The 12,992-nt window shown below is 35.8% G+C and overlaps 1 protein-coding gene, 1 long non-coding RNA gene and 1 pseudogene across 2 annotated transcripts; 2 read left to right on the top strand and 1 right to left on the bottom strand.

The window, feature by feature from the left end:
• The first annotated feature begins 6,456 nt into the window (after positions 1-6,456).
• LOC127626146 (uncharacterized) lies at positions 6,457-7,556 on the top strand. Its single transcript, XR_007968414.1, has 3 exons — positions 6,457-7,052; positions 7,130-7,232; positions 7,427-7,556. It is a non-coding gene; the product is annotated as an uncharacterized LOC127626146 (long non-coding RNA).
• A 255-nt stretch (positions 7,557-7,811) lies between these two features.
• Positions 7,812-10,096, top strand: LOC127626145 (U2 small nuclear ribonucleoprotein auxiliary factor 35 kDa subunit-related protein 2-like; annotated as a pseudogene).
• Positions 10,097-10,570: 474 nt separating this feature from the next.
• LOC127626162 (AP-1 complex subunit sigma-2-like) lies at positions 10,571-12,858 on the bottom strand. Its single transcript, XM_052101750.1, has 5 exons — positions 12,756-12,858; positions 12,186-12,364; positions 11,883-11,991; positions 11,566-11,703; positions 10,571-11,482 (listed from the first exon to the last, which is right to left on the bottom strand). The coding sequence occupies exons 2-5, from the start codon at positions 12,362-12,364 to the stop codon at positions 11,435-11,437; spliced, it is 474 nt and encodes a 157-aa protein (XP_051957710.1). The 5' UTR covers positions 12,756-12,858; the 3' UTR covers positions 10,571-11,434.
• Positions 12,859-12,992: the final 134 nt, after the last annotated feature.

Genomic DNA, 12,992 nt, shown 5'->3' with positions numbered 1-12,992 from the left:
CAACTCTATTGTCTGGAGACGCAGGCGCGCAACCGTTTGGCTGTGGCGTTATTTTGGAACTATTAAACAAAACATCTAATATTCGAGTTTTGGGGGCTCTTATTTTGGAATACAACATCAGAATGTCCTGAAACATTGTAGTTCACTCCTTGAGAAGGTGTCCTCCCCATCTGAGGTGAAATTGGTCTGTGGAAGCTAGGACTTTTATTTTTATGATTTTCTGAATGTATGGACAAAACATCTAATATTCGAGATTTGGGGGCTCTTATTTTGGAAGACAACATCAGAATGTCCTGAAACATTGTAGTTGACACCTTGAGAAGGTGTCCTCTCCATCTGAGGTGAAATTGGTCTGTGGAAGCTAGGACTTTTATTTTTATGATTTTCTGAATGTATGGACAAAAAAGGTAATATATGAGTTTTGGGGGGCTCTTATTTTAGAATTCAATATATCATGCAGTGACAGGTTGTGAGGTGTGCTAAAATCTTTCTTTCTTTCGTTCTGTCTTTCTTTCTGACAGACAGACAGACAGACAGAATAAATGAATGCATGTGAAATTGCCTTCGCAGGAATTTAACCTGTTTTAGTTCTGACGGTCATACCGCAATAACCAGTGTATACGCGCACCGCGAAATATAGGTGCGGCCGCTCATTTCGAAGTGGCGGCTGGCTTGACCGCAGTAAATGTTTGGAGGTTTCACCATGACAACAACTCCTTGGTATTTAAAAATGACTGACATTTAATTTAGTGAAATTTGGAAATATGATATTTTCAATTTGACCAGATATTCTCCATTAGCGCAAATGCCCAAATGACGTCACACATATATAACGACATTAACGGTTATTGACGGTGTAGACGGTAGCAAAACCCGTTTACGTGAACATTAGAGTTGGTAAAAGGTAGTCCGTCAATTGATAATTAATTGGGTTTTATATAAAATATGAAGAGGGGTTATATTATTATTATTATTAATGTGTTTGAAACTGCTAATAGCCTAAGAAAAACAAATTGTTCCCTCAGACCTCCTGTGTCCTTTTTTCATAATTCAAGATTTGATATACGTTTTCTTAATACTTTTAATTGTCATTGATATTTGTATTGGAGTTATAAGTTTTAAGTTATTTGAATACAATAGTTTAAAAAGTATTTTACCTCAGGAAACCTCTTTCTTCAGGATGTCTTCAGTACAGTCAGGATGTCCACAGTTGGAGTCGTCGACGTGCTGTGCACTTGATTGCCGTTGATCAGAGCTTTTATACCGGCTTCCAGGTTCTTTCGCGGGCCTTGCACGCGAGGTGTAAAGTTGTGAAGTATATTTTTATCATTTTTAAAAAATTAATTTATTATAATATTACAATATTAATGTATTATATATATATAGCCTACCTTTTATGTCTACCTGGCGCAAGGAAAAATAAAAAAATATTTAAATTAATGTATTAAATTAATAAATTTAAATTATCCAGCCTGCAAGTGTCTAGTGTTTTTTAACTGCCATAATCCATGTTAATTCTTTAAATGGTAAACTCGTGGTGGTGGTGGTGGTGCCCCCCTTGTGGAAGATATTACTATACTTGTATTTGTAAATTGTATATGCTTCTTTGTCTCCCATAAACTAGGCTTTTAATATTAAGTTCTCATACTACATATGTAGGCCCATTCATGACAGCAGTCAAGGCTATTTTTGTCCTGTGACAAAGAAGTCAATTACCTAACATAAGTTTTACTAAACATGTAGTTAAGATTTTATAAGAAGTCTTGTGCTCACCAAGGCTGCATTTATTTCATCAAACAGTAAAGTAAAAATTGTGAAATATTATTACAATTGATCAATGTTGAAAACTGTTTTTGCTGCTTAACATTTTTGTAGAAATTTATACTTTTTTCAGTTTAATAAACAGCATTTATTAATTTTATTAAAGCATTTATTGAATAGAAATCTTTTGTAACTTTATAAATGTCTTCTGTCACTTTTGATCAATTTAATGCCTCCTTGATGAATAAAAATATGAATATCTGTCTTTTTTAATCTTACCTCATCATTGTTCCACAAAAATGTTAAGCAGCACAACTGAAATGTTTCTTGAGCATAATTGAGTTTATAATTGTATATTTTAATAACAACAGATACAATAACATTTATTTTTAGCAAAATATAATAATAAAAAAAAACATCATGGGAATTGATTTTATCTATTTTACAGCTTAATGATCATTGGATGGGACTATATCTCCCACCCAAAAAATTGTAGGCTATACCATATGAGATTAGTTGGGTTTGTGACAAAATTATGGCAACCATAAAGACACGCAATTAAAAAACACCCACATAAAATATTTAACTTTTTAACAATTTTTTTAACTAAAAATTTAACTATTTTTAACTATATGCTAAATGTGGGTTGCCCACAGTAAATCCTCATGTGGGCCCAAATGGGCAAAACGACTATGGGCCCCGCATGGACTAACCCACTGGGGGCCTGTGTGGGTTTTCTGTAGGCAAGCCCACAGTGGGCTTGCCCACAGAATGCCCACATGGGGCCCCAAAGGGTTTGCCCTTGCCCACACTGTCCCACAGAAAACCCACACTTACCCACAGTGGGCCCGCACTGGCATGTTTGCTGGGTTGGTGCAGTTGCGAAATCGGAAATTAGAAGACTACAGAGGATGGTTCGGACTGCGGAGGGGATTATTGGTTGCCTCTGCCATCCCTTCAAGAACTGTACGCTCCAGAATGAGGAAAAAGGTTGGAAAAATCACCAAATCATCAAAATTATGGATGTTCTTGAATTTAACGAGTGTAATTAAATTTTGATAAATGTATATGGTTATATAAACAAGGCTGCTAATAGGTTGTTTATACAAAATATGGGTACCATGATTGACGAGTGGAAGAACACCTTACAGACAAAGTTATTATTGGAGGAGATTTTAATGCTGTTCCAGGATAGACATCCCACCCACCCCCTTTAACACATTCTCCTATAACCCCCTAATTTCTAATATTTCTCAGTTTCTTGATTCGGTTGATATTTGGCAGGGTGAAAAACAAACATAAAAAACAATTCACATGGGGTCGTCTTCAGGGCTTATTCAGCGTTCTAGATTAGATTTTTGTTTGATAACCTCTAATCTCCTTCCTTTCTCGTATGACTGTGATATTTCTCCATCTATTTTAACTGATCATAGTGTCATATTACTCTCTGTTAGGAGAAATGGTAACTCACCTTCAGTTAGATCTCATTGGAAATTTAATAGTAATCTGTTGAAGTGTAAATCTTTTTGTAATTCTTTTCTGTTATTGCTTAACAATGTTAAAAGTATGTCAGATTTAACTCCAATTGGTAAATGGGAATGGGTTAAATTTAGCATTAAAAGACTGGCAACAAAAGAAGGGAAACATATTGCAAATACTAGAAAATCAAGGCAGTTAATAATCTTATCGCGATTAAACTGCTTTGATAATAAAGCCATTCTTAAGGAGAGTGAGCAGTGAGAACTTCTCCTTTAATCTGAGCTGGATGATTTTTATACTGAAAAGGCTAAAGATTCATACGATCCAGAGCCAGATGGATTGAAGAGGGGGAAAAAATTCTTCATATTTTTTCAACTTAGAAAAATGCAAAAAAGCTCAAAAACTATCAATAAACTCAGTATTAATAACCGTATAATGAAGAGCAAATGCTGATTGATGATTATATACACATTTTATGGTAATTTCTATAAATCAAGACATACAGAGAGAGATTGTGATTTTTTCTTCTCCTTCTTATAGGAAAAAGTACCTATTATAGATAGTGATTTTAAAAGCAAAATGGAGGATGATATTGATATTTCAGAATTAGATATTGCTATTTCACAAATGCCTAATGAAAAGTCCCCAGGTATTGATGGTATTACAGTAGAACTATATAAACATTTCTGGGCCGAAATAAGAGTCTTAGTTTTTGAAGCATTAAAAGAGTGTATAGATAAATCTGAATTATCTCCATCATGGCTTAATTATCCTCATTCCAAAGCCGAATAAGGACATATTATATTCAGACAACTGGAGACCAATAACTCTTCTATCAAATGACTTTAAATTGCTTTCTCATGTTTTTGCAAATAGGCTTAAAAAAGGCGTTGGTATAATCATCAATGAAACTCAATCTGCTTTTATCAAAGGGAGAAGTATTCACAGTCATATTAGATTAGTCCTTGATATGCTTGAGTATAATTTTTTAATTCCTCAGTCAAGCTTATTTTTATTTCTAGACTTTTTCAAGGCATTTGATACCCTTGAACATCCTTTTCTGTTCAAGTCTCTTGAATTGTTTGGTTTTGGTCCTATGTTTCGCAGAGTAATTTCCATGTTTTATAACAATATTTATAGTAGTGTATCCCTTAATCAAGGCTCATCACCCAGAATTCAAATCAAACGAGGAATTCGTCAAGGATAACCTATTTCACCATTATTATTCAATTTAGCAGCAGAACTAATGTCTTTATTCATGTAAAAGTTTGAGGATGATATAGGGATTGATATTCTTGGTAGGACTTTTACCATAAGCCAATTTACAGATGACACTCTTTTATTTCTTAAAATATAGAGGTGGTTCCATTAGTTATTGACAGAATATTTTCAAAAGCTTCAGGACTGACCCTAAATTTGAAAAAGTGTGAATTAATGGCAATCCATAAGTGTGCTCTAAAGGAAATAGTGGGCATTCCAGTGAAAGAGGAGGTTAAATACCTAGGGGTCATGATTACCAAGAATTGAATTAATAGAGAAAAAAAATATTCTTAATTCTTCTAACTAAAACTGAGGGAATATCTAAATGTATTTATTGATCCCATGCCTGTATACTGCCCCAAAAATAATCAAATCAGTGAATTCCATCTTATTTAAATTTATATGGAAAAACAAAACACTTATGTAAATTCCATATGGTTAAAGAGTATGACCATGGTGGTTTGAAAGCCATTGATTTTGAATCTCTCCTGGTACATTAAGAATAAAATGGCTGAAAGTGTGTTTATCAAAGCCACATTCAATATGGGACCACATTCCTAACCATATTTTTAAAACTATTGGTGGTCTTGAGTTCGTGTTAAGATGTGATATTGATTTATTTAAAATTCCTTTGAAGTTGTCCAATTTTCATAAACAAGTACTGCTTTTTTGGAAAATGATATTTACGCACAAATTTACCCCTCACAATGCCACTATTTGGAATAATAGGTCTGTCGTTATCAATAGGATGTCTCTTTATACAAGTGATTGGTATGTCAAAGGCATTATTTTTTATACAAGATTTATTAGATGCAGAAGGGAATTTTTTATCTTATAATGAATGTATTAATAAATATAGTGTTAGAACTACAATTAAAAGTTATTATAAAGTATGTAAAGCTATACCTAAAGTTTGTTAAGAATAATTCAAAGTAGTTTATCTGATCCTGTATCTAGGCCTGTTGTTTCTCTGCCTTCCTTGAAAATGTGTAATTTGGAACTAGTTGATAATAAGTGTAGTAACAAACTTATCTATAAAGTGTTTAAACATATTATCACTGGGGATTTTCAGTGTTATTTTCTAGGAGATGTTGAAGTTTCAGTAAGAGATAAATCTTTCACCTTTATCTTGCATAGCCTGTTGCTCAAAAGGTTAAGGAAACTCATTACAAAATCCTATTTAGGATTTACCCTGTATGTGTGTTTTTTTTTACAGAAAATATTTAATTTCAAGGTGGATCCTTGTGTTTTCTGTTCTTTCTTCCATGAAACACTTAATGACCTTTTTTTTCAATGTGAATTTACTTCCCAATTTTGGCTTGACATATATAACTGGTTATCAGTAAAAATTGAGACAATTCCTCATATTGTTCTACAAGATATCCTTTTTATAACAGTTTGAATCCCCAAATTTCTGACATGGTTAATATGGTATTGTTGCTGGGTAAATATCATATTCATACATGTAAATGGAAAAAAAGCAAGCCCTCCTTAATGTATTTCTCTGTGATTTTTTGAAATCATTCCAGAGCTTCAAATATTTAAAAAAAGAAAATAGAAAGATTGAATCTTTATGTTTTGCTATGTCAAAGTATTTGTTGTTTTAGTACATCCTTGTTTTGTGTTTTTATGTATGTATTTGAATGTATATCATACATACACACACACACATATATATATATATATATATCCTATTCGGTCTTGAATCTTGCTTCTTGTCATTGTTCCTTTAAGTTTGTTCTGTGTCTTACGTTGTTTAATGCTCCCTGTTTTGTGATGGATAATAAAAATTCAAATAAAAAATAATTCTCTTCCGGGTTTTTAGTCTACAACCAGAACAACTCAAATGAACCGATTCGTTATCCGAATCGTACTTCCCACTGTCAATCCGAACATGCGCGTTCAGCACGCTATTATTCGACGACAAATAAATGTGACGTCATCTCCATGCGCTCTGATTGATTGGTGTAAAATATGCCTCATTTACTAAAAGCGTTTGTTTTTGCCTACCAACCTGAAGTGTAAATAATGGTCTAAAATGACGGATAATGATTCTTGCTCGTTGCAGACAGATCATTCCGAGACGCAGTACTCAAATCTGACCACAGAAAGTAGCTTGGATGGTTGTGAAACTGCTCCTTTTGTGCTCAGGTGTTGTTTGAGGATTTTCGTGTTGTAGTTTTATGTTTTTAACACCAGTGGTTCTTAAATAATCACACGAAATATAATAAGATTACATGTTTTAAATTCAGTTAATTTAACGCAAATAATCTAACTTTTTAGTCAAAAACAACGACGGGCTGTTCTTAAACGAGAGAGAAGGATAAGAAAGCGCCACTCCCTTGCTAAAATCAGAGAAGCAGATATTAGGCGGACTAATTTCTGTCATAAAGTTTGACATATTACCCATTTCCATGTAAACATTGCCCTAACATAGACCTTAGCTTAATGTCAGCTGTTCGTAAACACATGACTTTTACATTCCTAGATCCGTCACAAAATGAAGAAGACCAGACTGAAGGTGATGAAGAAGAGAACACTGAAGAGCAGAGGTTTGTCTTTCTAAAGTTCTGTATGATCAGTTGACTAAATACAGGTAAAATAGATGTCACACTGTGATGCAATATAGGGAGCGTTTACATCAGGAATGGATGGAAAGAGAGAAAACTGCACAGGAAGAATTCAAGGTGAAAACAGAGAGAGAAGAGGCAGTGCAAAAGAGGGAGGAAGAGGTGAGTAGACAGTTAAAATAATGTATACATGTGGTCTTATTTTCTTTTAAATGATTTCATATATTCAATTTTAAACAAATTACATATAAGTGACATTCTGTGTTGACATGGACAAGTGAAAACATCTCAGTTTCAACATACATGTAATGGCACAAAACCCTCTACACTGTTTCCTTCTCTGCAAAAAACAATAGACGAGGATCAGAGAACTGTGTGAGGAGCAGCAGAAGAAAGAAAAAGAAGAGAGAGAGCAGAAGGAACAGGAGAAGAAAAAGAGAGAGGTGATCTGTGCACTCGGAGGATAAAGATTCTGATGTCTACATATATCCTCTCTTGCTCTTACCCCTCATATCAATGCCAGATGTCAAAGCAACATTAATGAATTAGCTTTTAAAGGCCAATCTTTCAATCATGGGTTTACATACACTACACATGCATTTGTCTCTCTTGTTTTATGTGTACATATTGTGATTTATTTTGAAACATTCAAAATACTCCTCAATTTCCTTAACTGAGATACACACAAATGTTTGATAATCCAGCAAGTGTCCACTTCCGCTGAAGAAAATGTATCTTTTGATTATAATGCTTGTTGATGCAATACAAGATGTGAAATATAAACAATACAAAAACAGAATGTCTGTGTTGTGAAGTCAAATTAGCTTTGAACCGCAAAATGCTGATCGCATCAGTCCGTAATATACCAATTATCTGCCAAATTGTCTTAACACATTTTAGCAGACATGTGCTTGCACACTTCAGAATTTCACCTAGCATACTCTGTATGTTTGCACTACATATAGCAAGCTGTGCAGAAAATACTGGATCAAGCAGAGAGCCAGGTAAACAACAAAAATAGTTTTTGTTTTGTTTGACTTTTCAAGTAAAAGATATGTTGGAAACTGCTGTTTGCTTTTTCGAAGAAGTGTTGAAAATGAAGTGTTCTAACTCTTATTTTGTTGCATTAAGCTGGAAAATAGTGGACTATGACACTGATGCCAGCCTGGAATACAGCAAGGAGGAGGTGCACCATCAGTTTCTGGACTTCTATGAAGACGTTCTGCCAGAGTTCAAGAACGCAGGGAGGGTAGTGCAGTTCAGGTAATGTAAATTAAATTAAATCATCACAGTGATCGAAACATGAAATTAATTCTGGCCCATACTTTAATAGGTGAGCTGCAACTTTGAGCCTCATTTGAGAGGAAACGTTTATGTTCAGTATGACACATAAGTCCAGTATTACCTATGGCCTCTTTGCAAAATTAAAGCCAAAATTACATTTGTTATACATTTTATTTCACAGTTTAATATCGGTGTGTTTTTATGCCTGCAGGGAGGAGCAGTGTAAAGAAGCTTTCATGATGTTTAATGGCTGTATGCAGGAAAGCAGCTGCAGTGTGAATTCTCCCCAGTAACTAGATGGAAAACAGCCATATGTAGTAAGAACAAAATGGGTCAAATGCACCAGATTCTTAATCTGGGCTTTATTTTTAAGCCTTTCTCAACCAGGTAACCTAAACTGTATTTTACATTTCATTTTGTATAATTGTGTTTCGTATTTTTCTTATACCCTCAATATCAGGTCTGTTTGACAGACAGAAATGTCCAAAAGGGAAACACTGCAACTTCCTCCATGTATTCCGAAACCCAGGCAATGAATTCTGGGAGGCAGATCGTGATCTTCATATGTCCCTGACCGTGGCGGAGGTTTTTCCGGCAGGCACTTTGGAAGCAGAGATGGAATTTGGTCCCAGCGTTTGAATAGCCCCGAGCGATCTCCACGCAGGAGGGACGGATTGAAGGAGTCACAGCCGTGAGAGGTATAGTCATAGAGTAAGGCATAGCTGCAGCAGGGAAAGGCGGAGCCGCAGTAGAGAGAGGCAGAGTTGTAGCAGAGGGAGACACAGTCGAAACAGGGAGAGGTGGAGTCGTAGCAGAAGCAGAGAGAGTAAGAAGTCACAACAGTCATTGAAAAAAAAATCACGATCTCAGAGAGAGCAGTCCAGAAGGAGCAGGAGCCGATCGCAAAGCAGAGATCGGCTGGATCACGGTGAATTTACATTAGCAGACTCAAGAAAAAAGAAGTCAAAATCACAGAGAACAAATCTATAGCTCTACATCACCACAAGCACTCTAAAAAGACCAAGAAGAAGAAAAAGGGCAAAAAGAAACACAAAAGAAAAAGAGTAAATCACACAGCCTGAGTTCTTTGGGGTCTGATGAAGATTTTGGGAATGAGAAGGTTGATGTGGCTTCATACAAATCGGAGAATATGAGCACTGAGGCTCCTGCTGGATATTGTCTAGCTGTGGAGTCTAGTGCATGTTCACTGGAAGATAAAGTAGAATCCCAAGCTATAGAATGTTTTCATCCACAAGAGGAAACCCATTTCGTACTTTCAGATGTTACCAACTCTTGAGACCACCTGACAATCTGGAGAATTATATAATAAAAAATATTTTATAACATTAACTGTATATATTTTTTTCTTAAAGCAGCTATATTTAGTTTAGCTGAGTTTTCCTGATAGTGCTGTAATAACTGCTTTTGAATGTGTTGTCTGTATATTTGTAATTAAATGAAGACTTGCAAAAAGTGTTAATGGCTGTAGGAATGACATTTTGTGCTCTTTATTACTGTTGTTCTAAAAAGCAATTTTGTGTGTAGGCGATTCTAACGATTCTACTTGCTCATGCAATTGTTTCCACCATGATGCTATGGTGTTGTGGGTGCATTAATGTGTGGTTACTAGGGTGTTCTAGGTGGGTTACTCACACATGAAAAAAGCCTATCCCAAATCTATAAAGCTGAAGTATGTAATTGCAGCACCACCATATGGAATTGTAAAAATAAACCTTTTTCAAAACGGCTTTCTGAATACACCACCTGCCTGTTGTTGGTCAAACAAAGAGATAGTGCCCCAACTTACACCATTGGTTAAGAAACATTGTTGGGATGGGTCTCTCAAAACAAATAGAAATTTTCATAGCACTACAGAAACAGTGTTTACAGTTTTTGAGAAAATTAACCCATGAATGGCTTACTAATAGTTATCTCTGCATATTAAGATGAGATAGGAGAAAGTATTTTAACACAGAAAAAGTTACATACTCAGATTTAATATTCTAGCCCCTTGATATGGCTTGGGTCCCTCTTTCAGTGTAAGTCTAGGAGTGTTTTTGCCCAGCTGAAGGATTTGAGGAGTCATTCATGTTTTGAGTGCAAATGGTGTGGGACGAGTTTAATACTTTCGGATTTGTTCAAATCGGCAGCATCTAATTACACAATCAAATTATAGCATCTATATTAGTAAGAGATCTACGAAGATTTAGACAGCACACTGTGTTCTCACTTTTATTTTGTTTCGATAACACTTCATAGGGCATGTACTTCCAAGAGAAAGGCAGAGAATCATGGTCTAATTAGATAGTATACAAAGATTCATGATATTTGAAAAAATGGCATGAGAATGGTGGAGAACATTCTTTGGCATTAGAAATAAAATTGAAACAGTTAGCTGTTGGCAAATCTCCTGATCCGCCTGAGCCAATGAAAAAGAGGTTTTTACAGTGTGGTTGGTCACAAATTTTTATCTGTAAAACACTGTTGCCAAAAAGTTCTCGGTGTACTATTTACAGTTCTACACAATGTCTGCAAAATCCGTCTTTTTGTATTTCCCTTTTTAAACAGAAGTTTGGTCCCTAACACTTTTGCAGTTCCTTATCTTAAACAGAGACAGATTCAAGCCCATATTGCATTGACCTGGACCTAAAGAGAGTTGCATAAAATACTGGCAAATTTTATCAGATGCAAGGAACGTGTTTTAAGGCAGCTGAAGGTGAGAGGTAATGCTTTACCAGAGAGGATGTTGCGAGAATGGTATGGTAACGCTGACACAAATCTGTGCTACACATGTTCTGACCTAAACCTGAATCCAAACAGCCAAACACTACATGAGAAATTTGCATATCTAAAGTATCAGAACTGGGATAGAAGCCTGGATAAATATTTCAATGTGCTCAATTCCCTCAGATGTCTGGCAGTAAAAATACAGGCTTTAATACCTATTTGTTTCTGAAGTGCTGATTTTATAACGCTGCTTTTGCCTGCAAGCTAACCTAAAATACAGATATAGAGAACATGCCCACAGAAAAAGTAAGGAAGATGTGTGTTAGTATTTGGGCAGGATGAGTTCTCAAGTTCTATGTCAGTCCAATCTCCTCCAGAACGCTACGTGGCGTTTCAGCTTCCTGCAAGAAGTACAAATCAGAAGGAATCAGTATACTGAAAGTGGCCAAAAACAGGCAATTCACACAGTGTGTCTTTTCCTCACCTCCTGTAACATGTCAGCCTGCTCTATTGCCTTCAGAACATTCTTCTTAGATGTCTCCTGGGCTTCTCCACCCAGTATAAACTCATCCAGGATATAATAAGCCTTCTCAAAGTTGAAGATAATGTCCAGTTCACATACCTGGTGTTCAAGCACATTGTTACACAATGAACAATTACAACCAATCTAATCCTACACTAAACAAATATTTAAAAAATCATAAAGTCTGAAGGGGGAAAAATGTGTGTTGTCATTACTGTCAAGACAACAAACCTTTCCACCATTTAGACAACTTGAAAAGATGCTGACATAATACTCACACTGCCAAAATATTTATCTAGCAGCTCCACATATCTGTGGATGATCTCCAGGGTTATCAGCTCATTTTCCTGGTCCTCCACAGCACAGCAAAAGTACAAACTGGCATATCTGAAATGCACAAATAAGTTCACCTCTTACACATCATAAAAAGTAAACATTTTTACTAACAGTAATCAAAGTAAAATAATGTATTCTGCTCCTCTTTCTGTGCAAAGCCACTGTAAACAGTAGCTGTCTTACTGTCTATCAAAAACTAATTTCATGCGTTCCATTTTAAACATCATTTAGTGTCATTATCTCACCTTTTATAGACTATTTTCAGATCCCTCCATTCCAGAAAACTGCACATCTTGGGTTTACGTGCCAGCACCATCTGGATCACCTCACGAGATATTTTCTTCTTCTGTGTGTCAGACAGGGGCACGTACCATTTCTGAAGTCGTAGCTTTCCCTGCCTGCTAAAGAGAAGCATGAACTGCATCTAAAAAGAAAGAGAAACGAGGGAAGAAACTGTGTTTCAAAGCCTTGTGAGATGGCAACATAACGGACACCGTTTTGTGCAGCATAGAAGCCTAGCCAAGACAAGCCAAGCCAAGCCAAACAGCATTTCCAGCCATTTCTCGCCACGCAACGTGGAGACGTTCTGGACATTTATATTTATATCTAACAAGTCTAAACATAAATGTTAAGAGTGCATTACTTTTGTTTGTTGCTCGCGTCTGTCGCAACAAGAGAGGAAGGATCGTGTTAGCAAACCGGCTGCGGCCAAGTAAACATTCACCGAAATCTCGTGTCTTGTTAAAATATACTATACAGAGACGAGTATTTGATTCAGCCAAGTCCGTTAATACAAGATATAAATGTTGTTTTACCTTAAAGTTTGTATTATACTCGATTCCGTGAGTATGGGGTTTGTAGCTGCTTGTAGTAAACGTCCCTTCCCGATGTGAGGAGTCCCGTTACTGGACGCATCGCCTACTTCCTAAAATCATTGAAATCGTGATCCTCTCATTGGCTCATGCCTCACTGCTGACACTTTGTATTGGTCTAGGCTTGAACGAAATGTATGAAGCTCCAAGACGAAGGTTTTGTAAATGAAGTGCAATTTA

The sequence above is a fragment of the Xyrauchen texanus genome, chromosome 32, assembly GCF_025860055.1.
Source record: "Xyrauchen texanus isolate HMW12.3.18 chromosome 32, RBS_HiC_50CHRs, whole genome shotgun sequence".
NCBI lineage: Eukaryota > Metazoa > Chordata > Actinopteri > Cypriniformes > Catostomidae > Xyrauchen > Xyrauchen texanus.
This window is presented reverse-complemented; position numbering and strand designations above follow the sequence as displayed.